Source organism: Bos indicus, chromosome 2, assembly GCF_029378745.1.
Source record: "Bos indicus isolate NIAB-ARS_2022 breed Sahiwal x Tharparkar chromosome 2, NIAB-ARS_B.indTharparkar_mat_pri_1.0, whole genome shotgun sequence".
Taxonomy (NCBI): Eukaryota; Metazoa; Chordata; class Mammalia; order Artiodactyla; family Bovidae; genus Bos; species Bos indicus.
In genome coordinates, this window is record NC_091761.1 from 90,176,549 (window position 1) to 90,195,722 (window position 19,174).

General features: G+C 42.7%; 1 protein-coding gene across 1 annotated transcript in view; it reads right to left on the minus strand.

The window, feature by feature from the left end:
- Nucleotides 1-19,174, minus strand: part of MPP4 (MAGUK p55 scaffold protein 4) — a 51,235-nt gene that overhangs the window by 24,533 nt on the left and 7,528 nt on the right. The window contains exons 2-10 of the mRNA XM_070770222.1: nt 16,255-16,376; nt 15,096-15,217; nt 13,606-13,683; nt 10,484-10,564; nt 8,524-8,655; nt 7,198-7,279; nt 5,641-5,726; nt 2,860-2,931; nt 2,153-2,349 (exon numbers count right to left, since the gene is read on the minus strand). Of these exons, the coding sequence (XP_070626323.1) occupies nt 2,153-2,349; nt 2,860-2,931; nt 5,641-5,726; nt 7,198-7,279; nt 8,524-8,655; nt 10,484-10,564; nt 13,606-13,683; nt 15,096-15,217; nt 16,255-16,342 (938 nt within the window). The 5' untranslated portion in view covers nt 16,343-16,376. The remainder of the gene's footprint in view (nt 1-2,152; nt 2,350-2,859; nt 2,932-5,640; nt 5,727-7,197; nt 7,280-8,523; nt 8,656-10,483; nt 10,565-13,605; nt 13,684-15,095; nt 15,218-16,254; nt 16,377-19,174) is intronic.

Here is a 19,174-nt window from a genome sequence, read left to right on the forward strand (position 1 = left end):
GCTGATTTCGGTCTTGTCAACATTCCCACTGTGACTGATTTCCAGCTGCCACCTGACGACACTGACCATGAGGAAGGGTGCACACGGGCTCTGCGGGCTGGCTCCAGCATACCACAAGGCCCTCACTCCACAGGGCCTGGAGGTGGGGGTCTCTGCCCTGCCATCTCCAGACCATTCTCCCTCTTCCCTAGAAGAGGCTCTCACTTTGAATACCCTCCTCCTGACTCTTCTGGAAGCCATTCTCAGATGATTCCTGCTCACTCCCATGCTCTTAACACTGCTAAGTCACTTCAGTCGTGTCCGACTCTGTGCGACACCATAGACGGCAGCCCACCAGGCTCCCCAGTCCCTGGGATTCTCCAGGCAAGAACACTGGAGTGGGTTGCCATTTCCTTCTCCAATGCATGAAAGTGAAAAGTGAAAGTCAAGTCGCTCAGTCGTGTCCGACTCTTAGCGACCCCATGGACTACAGCCTACCAGGCTCCTCTGTCCATGGGATTTTCCAGGCAAGAGTACTGGAGTGGGGTGCCATTGCCTTCTCCAGCTCTTAACACTGCTCCATCGTAATTCATGAATATTTTTATTTGGCACATTAATGCCTCTTCCAACACCCTGGCCTCTTGGTTCCTTGATCTCCTCTCTTCCAATGACCTTAGCTACTGCCTCCCACTGTCATCCCCTAGACCTTTCAGTTCCAAAAACTACAATCTCTATAATTTCAATTTCTAGCATCCCTTTCTTCTACCAGCAACTTCTGTCTTCCCACTCCAATAATCTATCAACCTCTTAGGAACCTATAATCCACTGACCTGACTTCCTTTCCACTGATCCTACACTGTCACCTCCCTCCTTAACATAAATGTCATGATCCTTCATAAAAGACACTCTCTTCTCCCTCTCTTAATTTACTGCTAAGTCTGACTCTCTGTCTAGTCTGGACCTGTCCTCCCAGGAAGCTGACCAAATTTATGTAAATTTGACTGTAAATTTATGAACTTGAAGCCTAAGTGGGCCCTTAATGCTGATGACTGTATTTAGTCAATCAATTTCTCTCCAGTTCTCATAGAAACTTTTCAAGCTTTCTCCTCTTTCCTTCCCCAAATCTCCTACCCACTTTACTCTCAGCCATGACATTGGTTGATAAGAAAATAAGAGCAGATGGAAGAGACTTTCCATAAGCTCGCACCATATCCCTCATCCTCAGCTGTGCCCACACTCTGCATTCTCTACTGCTGCGATTACTGTGGGTAAACTGTTCAGAATCCTGTACAAGGCCAACCCCTCTACTTATAGACTTCATCACCTCTCCATCTGCCTCCTCAAGGACTGATAACAGCAGCAATTCTCTCCTTTTTCTCCTGTATCAGGAAAGTTTCCCTCTCACTGGATTTCCCCCATTAGCATTATCTACCCCACCTAAAAACTCTCTCATACCACTCTACTTTCTCCTCTAGCTATTTCTCCACTGCTTTGCTCTGCCTTATACAAAATGTTGCAAAGACTTTTCTGTGCTCAGTTGTCAATGTCTTCAAATCCCCTTTTACTCAGATTTTGGCCCACCCCTCCACTGAAATTGCTTTTATCAAGATCACCAATGACCTCCTTTGCTAAATCCAGTGGTCAGTTCTCAGTCTCCACAACAGTGGTGAACATAGTTGATCAGCACACTCTAACATCATGATTTTCATCCTGTCTCATTGGCGATTCCTTCTCAGTCTCTTTTGCTGGCTCCATTTTCTTCTTTGTGATCTCTTAACATTGGCTGAGTCTTGGGCCTCTTATTCTATCTTCTTTCTCTCTCTAATCACTTCCTTGGGTGATGAGTTGAGATTCAGTAACTGAGCTTTCAACTCAGCCTTGAAAGGTTAATAGAGGGAGCCAGAACTACCTTTTAAACTTTAGTTTCCCAAGTACTAGTCTCTCTTTTCTAGTTGATATGATTATCCTGGTCCCTTTGGTATTTAAGATGTTTAGGGCATATTGACAAGTTGACATTTGGATTTATAGACCAGTGTGTGTTCATCTATCTGCTTGTCTCTCCTCCTATCTTAATTGCAGTAACACTGCTTATCTCCCTTAATTGCAAAAACCTGAGAAATATTTTATTTCCTGATGACTCAGTCTTGGGTCCAGGAATAATGACTTTTCTTACCTCTTCAGAAGTTGGTTAGAAGGGATTAGCCCAGCACAGGTATCAAGGTCAGAGATTTTCCGGGCCTGCCACCAGAGGGCATCATTCTGGTCCACAATCTGGAGGATGTCTCCTTTCTGGAAAGGCAGCCCGGCATCCATGCAAGGGATGGTGGGGTCCTCCTGGGGCCAGTACTCGATCATGGCACGAACATACACCTGATGGTAGGCACGTAATGACATCATCAGAAGAATCCTTACCCCCAGGTTGTTAAGACTTAAAATCATCTCTCTCACTCTTCTACCTACTAGTGCTATCTTTCCTCTCCATCTTCACCAAGAAGAAGAAATCCCTTCTTGAACTGAGTCTAAGAGCCATGAAAAAAAAAAGTGACTTTGGGAATAAAATCTTTTAGTTCTGAGAAGTTTCTGCTCAAATGTTCACCATTCCTGATGTTACTTCTTAATTTCTCAATACCCCCATTTTCTCTTACTGTGTTCATTTACTGATTTGCGTCTCATGTCATCAGTGTTGAAAAATATGCAATACAATATTGAACAAATGATCAACACATTACAGAGGATAGTAGTAAAATATAAAGTTTTTTTGTTTTGTGTTTTTTTTTTTTTTTTGCTGTTATTGTGGAGGATTTACTGTGTGTGGGTAAAGGTTTTTACTGTGGGTAAAGGTTTTTACTGTGTGGGTCTGAAGGTTCAGTTAATTCTTACCGTCTTCTGGCTGTTAACAGGAGGGTCAGAAACTGGAACCACCTTGAACATAATTGTGCCACGAGACATGGCCTAGAAAATGTCAGAGGAGAGAATGGCAAACCTCAGACTTTACTGGGTTATTAGGGTTTGGCAGGTGAAAGTTAAAAACAATGTGTGCAGGTCAAATGGTGACATCTCCCACAGGGGCTTTTACAAGGGCTCAACAGCTAAATATCACCACCCAGAAACGGACATTAGAAGAACTTTAGCTTCACTTCTGTCCTGCTGTGTGGGGTCCAGGGTCCTGAGGCTGGACTCTCCTAGTACCCTCCACCTTGCTCTCATCAGGACACCACACTCAGCAAGCTCTTTTTCCCCCAAAGCATGAGGAGGGAAAGGAACTCTTTTTTTTTTTTTTTTTTAACCAACGAAGTATCATCTTTGTCGTGTGTAAGAACTTTTAGGTTCCTCACAGTGTAGAGTCATAGTAAGGACATCGTGACATCAGCCATGTATACTGTTGGGGTAGGTAGGAGTTAGTCATTTTCCCAGCTTCTCAGCAGTAGAGAATCCGCCTACTAATGCAGGAGTCCTCCCCTCCCCACCGCCCCCCCACCCCCGCCCCGTCAACCCCAACGCCCCCAGCCCCTGCCATTGGATCCGTGGTTCCAGAAGATCTCTTGGAGAAGGAAACGGGTAACCCATTCCAGTATTCTTGCCTGGAAAATCCCTTGCACAGAGAAGCCTGCCGGGCTACAGTCCATGGGGTCACAAAGAGTTGGACTTGTCAGACTGAACAGGCTAGGTGAAAAACTTCAGAATTGTCGCTTAATTACTATATCTCTGCTTAGAAATGCCAGGACCCTAGACAGTAATCATCAGAAACAATGACTTTGAAAACTTATTAATACTGTCCAAAAAAAAAAAAAATCAATCTTAAAGAGCTTTGCTTTAACTTCGTCTTTGTTTCAAGGATTAGAAATAATGTTAAATAAATACCCTCCGACAAAATAGTCTCACAATAAATGGTATCTATTACTGTCATTCCTTGCTGTCAAGGCTCATATATTCTCATATCTGTACCACCTCCTAACGCCTAGCACATATTGGACAGTCATATAAATATTTCATTCGAATGAGTGAAGGAGTGATAGCACTGAGATTCAAGTTGCACTCTAGTTAAAGCTTCGAGTCTTGCTTTTTGCGTTAGACCCTGAGTGCATGAGAAAACGAAGGATAAAAACCTTCTCCGACTTGCTGCCAGTGCTAAACTATTAATTCCCAACATGCAATAAAACTCCGTAGTTACCCGAGCCAGGTCAAAGCAGTCTCCAACTCTCCTTTCGATACGCGGGAGTAGAGCAGAAGTTTATGCAAATACTGGAAAGGAACTCTTGATCTGACTTTCACTCTTCATGTCTCTGTCAGTAAGTCTTTCCTAAACACTTGTTTCTGTATCAGGCAGCCTCATCTGATGGGGAAGAAGATCCCAAGTCTTCTCAGGGGTACTGACAAGCCTCTAAACTAATGGTAGAGGAGACAGAGAACCTCCTAGCTTGATGTGGGAGGTAGGAACACACCCCTCAGCCCCACTCCCCCAAAACACACACCATGACAGACACTGGAGATCCAGAGATGAACAAGAAAGATCTCATTCTCACTCAGGAATCTCATGACCCCACTGTCATGGTAACTCCACAGCTGGTACCAAAAGGACTGTGGTGGACACATGTGTATCTGTGACTGACAGTCCTTTAAGCTCTTTTGGCAGTACATTTTAAACCACAAAGAATCTTGCATAGCAGTTTGCAAAATATTTAGGTGCTTAATATACTCCTTAATGGGGGCTTCCCAGGTAGCGCTAGTAGTAAAGAACCTGCCTGCCAATGCAGGGGATGCAAGAGACTCAGGTTCAATCCTTGGGTTGAGAAGATCCCCAGGGAGAAGGAAATGGCAGTCCACTCCAGTATTCTTACCTGGAGAATCCCCATGGACAGAGGAGCCTGGCAGGCTACAGTCCATAGGGTCACACAGAGTTGGACACAACTGAAGTGACTTAGCAGGTACACATACTCCTTATTATACCACTTCTCATCTCAGTCCCTAAGGCACATCTATGAAAATCCAGAGTTCCCGCAAGAACCCAGTGTGAGAACCACTAGTACACGTAATATATAATAACCGACCTCAGGCCCCACAGGGGGGTGTGCAAGGGGAGAGGTGGGCAGGGCATGACGCTATGGCTATATTGACAGCTGAACGGTGACCCAGGCAATGGTTGGAAGGATGGGAATGAGAACTGAAAAGAAACCAAAAGCTCATATAACCAGGTCTTAAATCCCCATCTCAACCACAAGGACTGGCAGGGCCAGCAAAGATGTCCCCCTCCCCATTTGCTGCCCTCTGGGGACTTCTTTTCTACCTCAAAGCTGCCTCAAAGAAACTGCATAAAAATGTTAGGGGAGCAAGGGGTGGTTTGCTCAGGTTCAGACTCTCCTCCACAGTCTCACTCTGCCCACCCCGGGCTCAGTTTCCAACAGAGCAACCCAGGTGATGAGGACCTGGGCCGTCTTCCTGAGGCTGAAAGAGCAGCTTGGGAAGGGACATCTCCAGCAGGGTCCAGATCAACTGGGGAGAGGGAGTACATGAGGGGGATGAGATGCATAGAAACAGACAAGTTCTAGGGCCTGGAGAGAGTGGGCTGCCGGGAGGGACTCGAATCCCCCTCCCAGCGCACACGCCAGAGGCTGGATGCAACACGGAGTGAGTCATGGATAAAGTGAGGAGAAGACTTGTTACCAGAATGTGGATCACTTGCTCAGGGTCCAGTCCTTCAACTGAAACTCCATTCACTTCCACCAGTTTGTCCCCGGCGTATAACAGCCCTAGGCAAACCGGAACACAAAACAGATGGGTGCCAAATAACTCGCAAAAAGGGCGGCAGCCATCCCAACACTACTTAACAAACTCACTAACCTAAGCATGCTCTGACATCTTAAATTCTACTGTGAAACAATAGTAATAATAAACTGGTTATTTGAATTTACAAATAACCACCAAATTCAAACTGGTTATTTGAATTTACACTACCACCAAAGTACACGAGAATTGCCTTTTTCTACCTTTTCACCAACACTGGGCATTAACTAAAGGTGATACTTTTATTTTTGCTAATCTGATGTTGTAAAATGGAACTGGAACATTGGTAAGAAGATAAGACTAAAAATAAAGATGTCTATAATTTCCTTTGCTGTGCAAAAGCTTTTAAGTTTAATTAGGTCTCACTTATTTATTGTTTTTATTTCCATTACTCTAGAAGGTGGGTCACAGAGGATATTGCTGTGATTTATGTCATCAATTGTTCTACCTATGTTTTTCTCTAAAAGTTTTGTAGTTTCTGGTCTTCTTTTAGTTCTTTAATCCATTTTGAGTTTATCTCTGTGTATGGTGTGAGGAAGTGTTCTAATTTCATTCTTTTACAGGTATCTGTCCAGTTTTCCCAGCACCACTTAAATTTAAAAAATAAAAATAAAGATGTCACGGTCGTGAGTAAAGGTTAAATGAAAAGGAAATGGGGTGGGGGTATTCTTCAAAAGAGAAAGTGTAGAGAAACTTGGGGGTTAAGATTAAGCCTTGAGAATTATGAGGTAAGACAGTGGAGACAAGAAGCTTCTTGAAAATTTCAAGAAAGCTATCTTCAACAACATCAAATGTGCTAGAGAAGTAAAAATAGAACTGAGTCTTAAGGGAGGGCCAGTGGACTTAGCAACTAGGAAGTCTCTGGGTAATTTCTCTAAGAATGTTGGTGTATGAATTCTACACCAGGTTTCCGGGGTCATGAGCAGAGAGGACAAGGGACAGCAGGTAGATAACTGATGGTTTCAGAAGCACAGCAGTGAAAAGAAGGAAATTCAGTTCCCAGATAGAAAAGGCAAGCAACGACAGTCTGAAGATGTGGAAAAGCTGTGCCTTTAAGAAAGCAGAAGGACCAAGTGGAGAGTGAAAGTTGGGAATATAGAGAGAGGCAGACCTAGCCTTGAACCCTAACTCCAACTGTGAAACCTCAAGCAAGTTAGGTGGTTAATCTTTGTGAGCTTCAGTCTCCTCATCTATACAGTAGCATGATGATGCTTAGCTTGTTAGGTTTATGTGAGAATGTAAAGTGACAGAAAATTAATTTAATGCATAAAATGGAGGGACTCGGTGAGGAAGGGCAACGGGGTTGGTTTCTCTGGAATATTTCTGTCTTCCTTCTTAGTAACAAAGCAGTGGAACTTATTAAAGGCTCGACCTCACATAGGAGACAGGGGTCCCCTGTTTTCCCGGTCCCGCTTGCACACCGCTGCTCCAGCTTACCACTCCTCTCGGCCAGCCCACCATGGATGACTCTGGCCACCAGGATGTCCCCTGTCATCTCATGGCGCTTGATGGTAGCTCCCTGGGAAGAGAGTACAGTGGAACCCATTTTTTACGTAACATGACCACTTTCCTGGGGGCTTCCCTCAATGTCGTTCTGGTCTTTCAAACAAGGGAATTCATACCAACCAGGGTCATGGAGAAGGAAATGACAACCACTCCAGTATTCTTGCCTGGAGAATTCTGTGGACAGAGGCGCCTACAGGCAGGCTACAGTCCATAGGATCTCAAAGAGTCAGACAGGACTGAGTGACTATCACTCACACTCGGGGCCATATGTATACCATGTCATCAAAAAGGAAAGGCCATTTCACTCAGGTCTGCCAGAATCTCTATTCAACCACATAGACATCAAATAATATTGAGATCCTTCCAGAGATAAACAGAACTTCCACGATTCCAACCTAATCAAAGGAAATATGCTTAGAAAATCATATTAATGCCTTACTTAGCTTCCCCTTAACAGAGGAAAAAACCTAGGCAAATACATTAGAACTAGGTGAAATACATATACGTGTCACAGAGCCAAATAATAAAATAATTTCTTTTTTTCTCATAGCTGTTAAAAAAGAAAAACACTAAGCAGAAATCTTTCCTGGTGAAAACATTATAACCTGTAAAGTGCTTGAAATCACAGGCAAAATTGATTAAAATATATTTTAGCCATTATTATCATGGATTCCCTCGTGTTGCCTGAGTGCCTCACACTATAGGTGACCATAGACAAGAATATTGCCCAACAGTTATTTCAAGCTACTTATCACACTAAATTTCAAGAATCCTAAGATGAAGCAGTGATCTCTGCTAGAATCATATGAGGAAAAAGTACAACAGCACTGATTTTGACTGCTTTCCTCTGGCCAACTGAAGAAACAGAACAGACAAGCATTACAAAATTCTGTCGGCAACCATGCCTAGCTGGGAATAGGATTGCTATGATAAAGTCAGAAAGACAGGTAGGTAATCAGCAAATCAGCAGAATAGGGGAAACACATAACCCTCACCAAAAGGGAGAATAATTTGTAGCTCAAAGATATCCTTGATTGGATGGGGGAAGTTAATAGTTAAATAAAGAGAAATTATTAGTTTAAATAACACATGCATAAGGAAAACTGCCAGTGATTCTCTGTATGGCCTTTGAAACATTTTGCTTATTTTAAATTAAAGAAAATTTTTATTAAAAAAAAATATTGTTTAAATAACTACTAGAGATAACTTAGCTCCCAATTAACCCTGGTGTAATCCTAAATGAAAAGATTTCCTTACCAGGGGCTGCTGGTTCTTTACCAAGCAAACAATCCTCATTGCTTCCTCACTCTCAGGGATGTTGTCTGGCAGTGGGGGAAGAAGGGGCTCAAAGTCCTTCTGAGCTACCGTGTCGTGGGCGCTGAGCAAGGCCTGGAAACAGAGAAGGAAAAGGCAAATGAACCTCACGCATAGAATGCACCCACCTAGAAGATGCTGACTCAGTACTGTGTGAGACACACGACGACAACCAACAGGGACGCGCCAGGCACAGTTCTAAGTGTTTTATGTGGATTAACTCAATCGTCACAGTAACTCTGAGGCAGGTGTGCATATATTTTTAACTTTTAAAATTTATTTTTATATAATTTTAAAGTTTACTTTCCATGTTCAGTTATTACAAAACACTGGCTGTGTTCCGTGTTTGTACAGTACATCCCTGTAGCCTGTCTCACACACAGTAGCTCACACTCCCCGCCCCCTCGCTCCTGTATTGGTCCTCCCCACTCGCACTCTACTGGTCGCTCCTAGCTTGTTCTCTGTATCTGTGAGTTTGCTCCTTTTTTGTCGTATTAGATTATTGTATTTTTTAGGTTCCCCATATAAGTGATATACAGTATGTCTTTCTCTGTCTGACTTATTTCATTTGGCATAATTCCTTCAAAGTGTCCGTCCGTGTTGCTGCAAATAGCAAAATCTCATTCATTTTTATGGCTGAATGGTATTCCATTGTGTGTGTGTGTGTGTGTGTGTGTGTGTGTGTGTGTACCACATCGTCTTTATCCATTCGTCTGTTGATGGACACTTACGTTGCTTTCATACCTTGGCAACTAGTGCTGCTATGTACATTGGAGTGCTTGTATTTTTTTCAAATTAGTGTTTTTGGGGGGTATATACCCAGGAGTGGAATTGCTGAGTCAGATGGTAGCTCTATTTTTCGTTTTATGAAAAACCTCCATACAGTTTTCCATGGGGGCTGCATTAATTTACCAGGGTTCCCTTTTCTACACATCCTCATGAGGCAAGTATATTTACTGTCCCCATGTTATAGATAAGGAAACAAGGCACAGAGAGGGTAAGCAACACACAATTTATTCTTTCATTCCTGATAAAATGTATTCTGTCATGTTCTCATTTCCTGGAAACCCATGTAATCCATGATGCTCCTGTAAACTTGAACTACAAAATAATTATTGTAATAGTTTCCCCAGGCAAGGTAGAATGAGAGGCAGTAATCAAAACATCTTGCTGGTTTAATTTGTCAATGACACCTAAGATCCCATGTGAAACAGGATGAGAAAAAGCAGTCCCCTGGTTTAGGGTACGATCAGATAGTTCCGGTATGTTAAAATTTCATTTCATGGGGTGGGGAAGTAGTCATTCTACGACTCTGCTTGAGACTGGTGGACAGAACTCTGTTGGAACTCAGAGAAAATTCTGTAGGCTTATCTTGTGAAATAAAACTTTTTGACTCAAAAATTCCATTGCTCCAGATGCAGATATTCTCTTAAAGTTCTAATTTGTTGATAAATTGGTCTCAAAACCTGTAAGGTAGGGTTCTGTTCTGCAATCAAATGTTCTTTATATACCCCCTCATAGAGCTATTCATTATTATACTGTTTTTTCCAAATACCTTCATACACTTTATCTCTGAAACTTAAAATATTTCCCAGTTGGAAAGGATGTATGGTGCCTTAATTGTCCCCCAGAATTTTAGAGGAATGGTGGCTTTTCAGGGGGAAAACAAGATGCCATGGGAAGTCCTGAATGCCTCCATATAAATAGAGCCGGCTTGGCTCCATAACCAATGAGATTAAGTCGCCCATCAGTCACATCTGAGTCCCACATCTTTCAGTATAATCTGTTGGTTACCCACATACAGTAAAAGAACATCTATTCCAAGAGCACATCTTTATTTCTTCTTCCCAACTCTGTCAATGTGCTGGATGGTTATACCTTGTCAATTTTAGCAAGCACTTGCCTTAAAGTGTGGAGCCTGGAGGATCTGTCTTAGCTCTTGGATCTCAGGGGACTTGGGGGTTTCGCGTAGTATCTTCACTACCTGGTTGGTGGGAAAACATACATGTGAATTTTTAATAATCTTTATCACCTAGTTAACATCACCCAGGTTGGATAACAGGTATATTGACATGATATTTACCTAAGAAAAGCTGTTACTAAAGCCTTCTTCTTCACCTTTAAAGTCAGGTGAAATTAGCATTTTTTCCTTATTCACTAAACTTCATTACAGCCGATAGAATCCAAGACTGGGGATAGATCTAAACCACAGTGCCCTTGTCCTGGCACCTCACAGACTTGGGGGAAGGACTAACTTAATCGTGTAAGATCATATGTGCCAAGGCAGTTTCCCTCAGTGCCTCTAAAGTGACTGTTTGCTCATGTGAATGCTTTATGGGCAAGTTAAGATATCTGGGTTCTCCAGGTACAGGCTCAGTTACCTGGAAAACCAAGTAGCTTTAATCCCATGGGATGTTCCATTTTTCAACTAAAAAACGAAACGGTAATTTGTATTTTAAGGCTTTTATTTGATTAGTAATTTTAATGTTTGTTGCAACAATAAAAAAGTGTTAGAATAAATTCTGATCCCTTTGCTTTGGTTTAAGTGTAGACCTGGCTTCTGATAGAACATAAGAGCTTTCAAGAATTTAACTCTGTAAATCCTCACCAGTCAAGCAACATCACATCCAGTCAAATGAAAACAAGAGGTTTAGCAAACTTCACCTCCACTCACTAGGGTTACAGCTGAATAAAATCACATGTATGTGTTTCCCCATGGATAGCTAAGAACAATTTGAGTTGTTGATTACTGGAGTTTTGGCTGTAAGGCTTTATTTTTTTTCTTTTTAAAAGTTTCTATTAATGTGGTTTGGACAATAAATAAAAATAAAATGGATTATATTTATGCATCCAAATATTGGGCTTCCATGGTGGCTCAGATGGTAAAGAATCCACTTGCAAGGCGGGAAACCCAGGTTTGATCCCTGGGTGGAGAAGGTCTCCTGGAGGAGGGCATGGCAACTCCAGTATTCTTGCCTGGAGAATCCCCATGAACACAGGAGCCAGGTGGACTATGGTACATGGGGTTGCAAAGATTCAGACATGACTGAGTGGCTTTCATTTTTCAACAAATATGTATTGAACATTTACTATGTGCTAGGTATTGTTTTTTGTTTGTTTGTTTTTAAATATGTATGTATTTATTTACTTGGTTGTGCTGGGCCTGTCATAGCGCTTGAAATCTTTGATTTTTTTTCTGAAATGCAGGATCTAGTTCCCTGACGAGAGATCGAACCCTGGTCCCCTGCTTTGGGAGGGCAGAGTCTTAGCCACTGGACCACCAGGGAAGTCCCTAGACACTGTTTTAAGTGATGCAAATACAGCTGTGAATAGGCAGACACAAACCCCCACACTCATAGAATTTACATTTTTGTTAGGAGCCACAGAAAAGAAGTAAAATGTGTAAATAAAAAAAAGAATAGTTTTATTTGATGATGAAAAGAATTAAGAAGAAAAATAAAACAAGGAAGGTGGATAGAGAGTGCTATGAGGGGATTGCAGTTTTAGATGGGGTGACCAGAGAAAGTCTCTGTGAGAAGCTGACGTTTCAGTGGAAACTGGAAGGAGATGTAGAAGCATATCATGTGGATATATAGGCAAGAGCATTACTGATGTAGGGGATAGCAAATGCAAAGGGCCTGCAGCAGGAACATGTCTGATTCAAACATCCACAAGCGGTTCATGAGTCTGAAGCAGAGTGAATAAGGGAGAGGGTGGTAAGTCAACATCCAAGAGAGGTAGCACTATGTTTGCCTATATGATAGCTTTGATGTTTACTCTGAGATAAGAAGTTGTAGAAGAGTTTGAGCAGGGAAGTGACACATTTTGACACATCTTTAATTCAGAATGTCTTAATGGCTGCCATGACAGGAATAGATAGGGAGCAAGAGTAGAAGGAGACGACCAGGCAGGATGCTACATTGCAATTATCCATGTAAGAGAAAATGATGGCTATATGCAGTGATGCAGCAGAGGTGGTGTAGCTCAGCGTATTTTGAAGCCAGAGCTGAAGGACTGGGTGTGGGTATGAGAGAAAGAGAAAGTCAAAGATGATCCCAAAGATGTTGGTTTAAGCACCACAAAAACAAAAATTGTGCTCAGTCATGTCTGACTCTTTGCAACCCCATGGACTGCAGACCACCAGGCTCCTCTGTCGATGGAATGTTTCCAGGCAAGAATACTGGAGAGGGCTGCATTTCCTACTCCAGAGGATCTTCCCAACACAGGGATCGAACCCACAACTTTGTGCCTCCTGCATTGGCAGGAAGCTTCTTTACCACTAGCGCCACCTGGGAAGCCCCATGCAAGAACAAAAATAGATAGAAAAGGCTGGAGGAGGAGCAGCTTTGGGGTGGGGATGATCAGGAGCTCAGTTTGGGACCTGTTAAACTGGAGGGTCCATTAAACAGTAAAATGGGCAGGAGGCAGTGGATATAAGAGTATAATTTAGCGGAGAAGTCCAGACTGGAGAAGTAAAATTGGAGATCATTAGCAGAAAAACAGGAGAAGGCAATGGCACCCCACTCCAGTACGTTTGCCTAGAAAATCCCATGGACGGAGGAGCCTGGTAGGCTGAAGTCCAAGGGGTCGCTAGAGTCGGACATGACTAAGCGACTTCACTTTCACTTTTCACTTTCATGCATTGGAGAAGGAAATGGCAACCCACTCCAGTGTTCTTGCCTGGAGAATCCCAGGAACGGGAAGCCTGGTGGGCTGCCGTCTATGGGGTCGCACGGGGTCGCACAGAGTCGGACACGACTGAGGCGACGCAGCAGCAGCAGCAGCAGCATAACTGAGTCGAATATTTAGGGAAAAAGAGAAAAACAGACACATTTCTCTAGAAATGTGTTTTGTTTTAATTTGGGGAGGCAGGAGGCCAATTGTCTTTCTTCTTTTAAAGCTCAATTAGAAGCAAGGATTAGATGCATAGTCACCAATTAAATATTTAGAGCATTTAAACTAGCACTATGAGAAAATGGCATCATGTTAAAACTACTATTCTCTGGATGAAAGAAAGCACCTCACCTCACAGGATAACGCCTGTGCATGGGGTGTGGCAGGAACGAGCTTCTTCTCTTTGAATTCCTGGAGGCTGTCATAAACCTGCAGAGGGGCAGCAAGGAGAGAATGATGTACTGAACAAAGGTTTGCCAAGGGGAGAAGCAGCCTGGGCAACGGTGCCAGCAGGTAGGCAGCCTGTGTGCCAACCTTTAATAAGGCTTGTTAGGTTGCCAGAACTTTTTCACCTTATAATTAGAAGCTTGTACCCTTTGACCAACATCTCCCCATTTCCTCCATCCCCCAGCTCCTGGCAACCACTAATCTCTCTGTCTCTATGAGCTCCACATTTTTAGATTCCACATACAAGTGAGATGACATGATATTTGTCTTTCTCTGACTTATTGCACTTAACATATTGCCTTGAGATCCACCCATGCTGTCCCAAAAAAGGAAGATTTCCTCCTTTTATGGGTGAATAATATTCCATTGGACATCCCATTTCTGAGGATATTGTAAAATGAAATCATTATCTCAAAAACGTATCTGCACCCCATGTTCACTGAGGCTTTATTCATAATAGTCAAGGGCTTCTCAAGTGGCATTAGTGGTAAAGAACTCATCTGCCAATGCAGGAGATATAAGAGACCTGGGTTCGATCCCTGGGTTGGGAAGATCCCCTGGAAAAGGAAATGGCAACCCACTCCAGGATTCTTGCCTGAAGAATCCCATGGATAGAGGAGCCTGGCAGGCTACCGCCCATGGAGTCACAAAGAGTTGGACATAACTGCGTGACTTAGCAAGTACACAAAAGCCAAAACATGGGGGAAAAGAATCTGTGTCCAGCAATGGATAAAGAAATCAGGTATTTTAAAGCCAGTGCTGTAAGGAGTACTTCTGTGTTCACACTAAATACATTGACACCTCTTTTAAAAATATTAATATGCACCATAAGGCTGACCACATTTCACACCTAAGTGAAGGAAACACATCCCCCAAAAATAACTTCAAAAGGATCTTTCTTGATAATAACATTTGTTTAAAAGAACAAAATTTTAGTCAGATAGTAGACACTATTGTATAGTGTGAAATTTCAGCCAACTTATAAAAGAGAGCTTCAGAGTAAGAAAAACTTAAGATACCTAAACAGAACTGTGGACATTTCATTTCCTAATTTATAAAAACAAAGAGGAATGATATTTTAAAGCCTTTTTATTTGTCCTGAGTTGACCTCAAGGACAAAGGGTTATGGACAGCTGCGTATGGGGTTGCTGATGGCCATTTTCAGTGGCTGCTTTGTGATCCTGGGGCCCCTGGAAGAGAGGAAGGTGAGGGCAGAAAAGAGAGGAGCTGCTATATTCTTTTCCACTCAAGTAATTTCCTTCCTGAACTTGGGGTTGTGTAGGTCTTCCTTGAACTTTTTCCCTGTTGAGATTTCCCGCCATGTGACAGGCGACATTGCTGGATGAGCAGGTGCCACTCCCAAGGCCATGGCTTCAGAACAGTGGCGCACTCACCTTGAGCAGAGCCTGCAGCCACGGGGAGTGGAGGAGGTCATACAGGAGGCACACTCCGTTAACGTCTCGGCTGTAGAACAGGTTCAGCTCCTGTAGCACGAGCCTCAGGAGGTGCGAGATCCCTAGGAACAGGAGAGGGCAGAGATGGAGTGGCAGATGAGGGCAGAAAGAAGGGCAGGTGTAACAGGAAGGACAATTCAGACCATGAGGAGGCTCCAGGGGCTCAAAAGGAGAGGAGTGGACACTGCATTTAAAGCCGAAAGATCTACCTTCTGGCTCTGTTATCACTGTGTGTGCTTCAGAAAACCATCCAACTCTCTGGGAACTAGTTCCTTATAGAAAATGAGGGTATACTTGCTTTGCTATAGAGTTCTTGCTAACATTAGATGAACTAATAGATCACAATATACAGATGAAAAATTTTATGAGAGCAGTATTGCTTTCCCCTCCTCAGTCCTAACAGCCTCTGGTTTATTCCAAAATTATATAGTTGTTTTCTGGATCCTTCAAATATGCAGTCATCTGTATTTACCCTTTATGAAAATTCTTACTGAAAAACTCTCCCAACAGGCTCTTAGAAAATATTTACTCATGTATGTGCCTGCGCTGGGTCTTAATTGTGACACGCAGGCTCTTTCAGTTGCAGCTTGCGGAATCTTTAGCTGCAACATGTGAGAGCTCCCCGACCAGGGATCGAACCTAGGCCTCCTGCTTCTGGAGTGAGGAGCCTTAGCCACTGTAGCACCAGGAAAGTCTCTCCCAGTAAAAAGGCTTTTAATACAAACCTCAGGGTTCCACTATTAAAAGGACTGGACAGATTTTAGCAAATGGTTGTTTTTATAAGTGTTTTCATAGAAATCCTATTTGTTGCAATGACATTCTGAATGTGAACAAGTTGCAAAGTTCTAAATAGAAGTAAAACATTGTGGGATAGGAAAAAAAGATTCCTCATCTACTGTATCGATTTCTTTCCTTTCTGCCTTAAAAATTGCTTGGACATATCACTAATAGATGCAACAGTACACTTCAGAGTGTATAACAAGTTCCATATAGAAATCAGAATAAATCTATCAGAATTTCTGCCCCTAAATTGGATCACATGTTTAGAGTGATACTGAAAGGCCTTTCTGGTCTAGAAAAGGAACTTGGCACCACATACCGTTCTCCGGATTGGTTCCCGTAGAGAGCTTCTCCTCCTTCTTGTCTTTTTCATCTGGAAGATCTGATCCTTTGTCTGACTGTATCATCCTCCTTGCCCAAGATTTCAGAGGGGATTCAGAGCTAGGGAACAGATCAACAAACAGCACACAGCTCATCCAGTCACACTGGCCCCATAGCTCTTAGTACATATAAAGGCATATATTTTCAACTAGCAATAGTCCAACTGAGCAAGTTGGACTCTGTGCTACATACACACCAGGATCCACATCAGATAAAATGGTCCTGGGTCCTGCCCAGTGGTACTTCCTCTCTAAATTCACCACCACCAGCTGTGTGGACAAGAAAACTCACAAAACATTCCTTCTATCCCCTCTTTTTTATTTTCATTTATTTTTAAATAAATACTTTGATACTTTATTTTTAATGTGTTTATTTATTTATTTGGCTGTGCTGGGTCTTAGTTGCAGCGTGTGGTATCTAGTTCCCTGACCAGGGATTGAGCCTGGGTCACCTGCATTGGGAGTATGGAGTCTTAGCCACTGGACCACAAGGGAAGCCCCTGTTCCCCTCTTTTTTTAAACAAAGGACCAAGTTATATTTGTTTATTTTCCACCTCTTTGCCTTGTTGATTTTACCACCATTCTGAGCTTGGAAGGGCCTTCTCTGGCCTGACTCCATCTAGCCTGTCGATCTGGCCCTGTTCCCTTTCATTACACCAATGGCACTGGTCACAGTTGCAAAACTTATGGATTACTGCTGAAAATACCATTAGAGTTTATTTTATATATTGCTATAAGTAGGTTTAAAGAAACAGAAACTCCAAACAATAGTGGCTGAACAGAGTAGAAGTTCATATCTTGCTCGTGTAAGAGTCCAGAGGCAGAGACATCCCAGGGCTAGTAGGGCTGCCCCACTCCTGAAGTTGTAAGAGAATAGGCTCCTTCCAGCCCACAGTTCTGCCTCCTCAGGATGCAGTGTGATTCTCATCTTCCTGCTCTAAGATGGTGGCTGGATCTCCAGCCCTCAGGCCTACATTTCAGCCAGCAGGACGAGGATCAAGAAAATGAGGGCAAAGCAGACATGCTCCCTGCTCTTTGAGTTAGTTTGACAGAGAGAAGTTACCCTACATGATGGGAAATCACTTCAGGCCCTGTAAACTTCCAAATGTCCCACTGGACTCTCATGTTGCTGAGAAAAACGAAACAAAAAACTTATAATTATCTGACCCCAGGTGGTGCTAATGGTAAAGAACCCACCTGCAAATGTAGGAGACATAAGAGACCTGTGTTCAATCGCTGGGTAGGGAAGATCCCCTGGAGAAGGAAATGGCACCCACTCCAGTATTCTTGCCTGGAGAATCCCATGGACAGAGGAGCCTGGCGGGCTATAGTCCATAGGATCACAAAGAGTCAGACACGGCTGAAGCGACTTAGCACACAAACACCAAAACTCAACTTCTCTTTATAAACACAAAGTATTTTTGCACAGTTTTAATGTACATTGAATTTTCTGGAATGTTACTACCATAACTGAAGAATGAATTTACTCCGTTTTGCTTGGACTTTATCAAGCCCACCATTTCAGAAAAACCATGTCATTGATAGTAAAGCTGCTTACAGTATATAACACACACTGCAACACACCAGGCTGCGGCTGTGTCTGTCTGCATTCAAAGCCGCTGATTCCCTAGAGAATTCTTTTATAGGTGCAAACGTGTTACTTCATTATATCTTTTGGTATAATGATATCCCATTTTATACATTGTAATAGTATCTTACCAGCCACATAATTTACTTAATTAAATAGAAATTAAGTAATTAGTAAATTACTAATTAACAGAAATTTACTTAATTTCTCTTTCTCATTATTACTAGGATTTTGTTTGTTTGTTTGTTTCATGTAAGTAAGTGCATTAGTCTGGGCTTCCCCAGAATCAAACACCGAGCAAGGATTCTAGTGAGGTGATTTGCTTGGAAGGTGATCCAGAACATTAGTAGGGGAGTGGGGTATTAAGACAGGGCAAGGGCGGAAAGACAGTAAAAGGTGTTATCAAGCAAGAAGCTGCTCTGGGTACTGTGGTGCTTAACCCATGGAGAAACAAGGGGCAGGGAGTGGGGTTATTCATCCCAATGCTGCCAGATACTGGTGGAGGGCTTTCCCCAGAAAACATTACTTCTGGGCCTTCCAGCCTGCTTCATGTGTGCATTCACAGAGTGTGGACGTAGAATACACCAAAAGGGACAAGGTAGGGCACTGATAGTACTTGTTACAGGAGGATAATAATGAATAAATCGGGAATTTTTTTAAAAGGAGCATTTCGCATTAGTTGTTAAGGACATGGGTATTGAATCGGATGAGGCTGAGACCACTGTCTAGAATCTAGACAGACTGTGGTGTTGACTCAGGGAGGATGTCTAGGAAAAGACAGATCATCATGTAGTCTCTCAATTCTAAGGCAGTGAGAAGAGCAAAGCAGAAAGCTGTTACGAAATCTTACACATTCTTGCCCAGTCACATTGAAGTTTTCTAGTTTGCTAGATTCTGCCAAAACTTGACATCATAAACTTTTGCCCTGCCCAGCACCACCCATCCTACCCAGCCCCAATTCAGTTTAAATCCTCCCTTGTTCCTGCATTCCAATTTTTGAGCCTCTATTGAATCATTTAGCACAACAGTTGCTTATACGACTCATCTTCCTCCCTGGAGGGGAGCACTACCAAGGTAGCATTTGAAAAGGGAGATGGGGTGTCTGCCAGACAAAATTCAAAGCAAAGAGATGAGTCTAACACCAAGCCATCATACTTGGGCAACTTCTTAAAATGCTTCTCACAAATTGTATGTTCTTGGTGAGGCAGTATGAATCAGACAATGATGCTATGTGTGCATTGTGGGCGAGCCATAGTTCTTCCATATTTAAT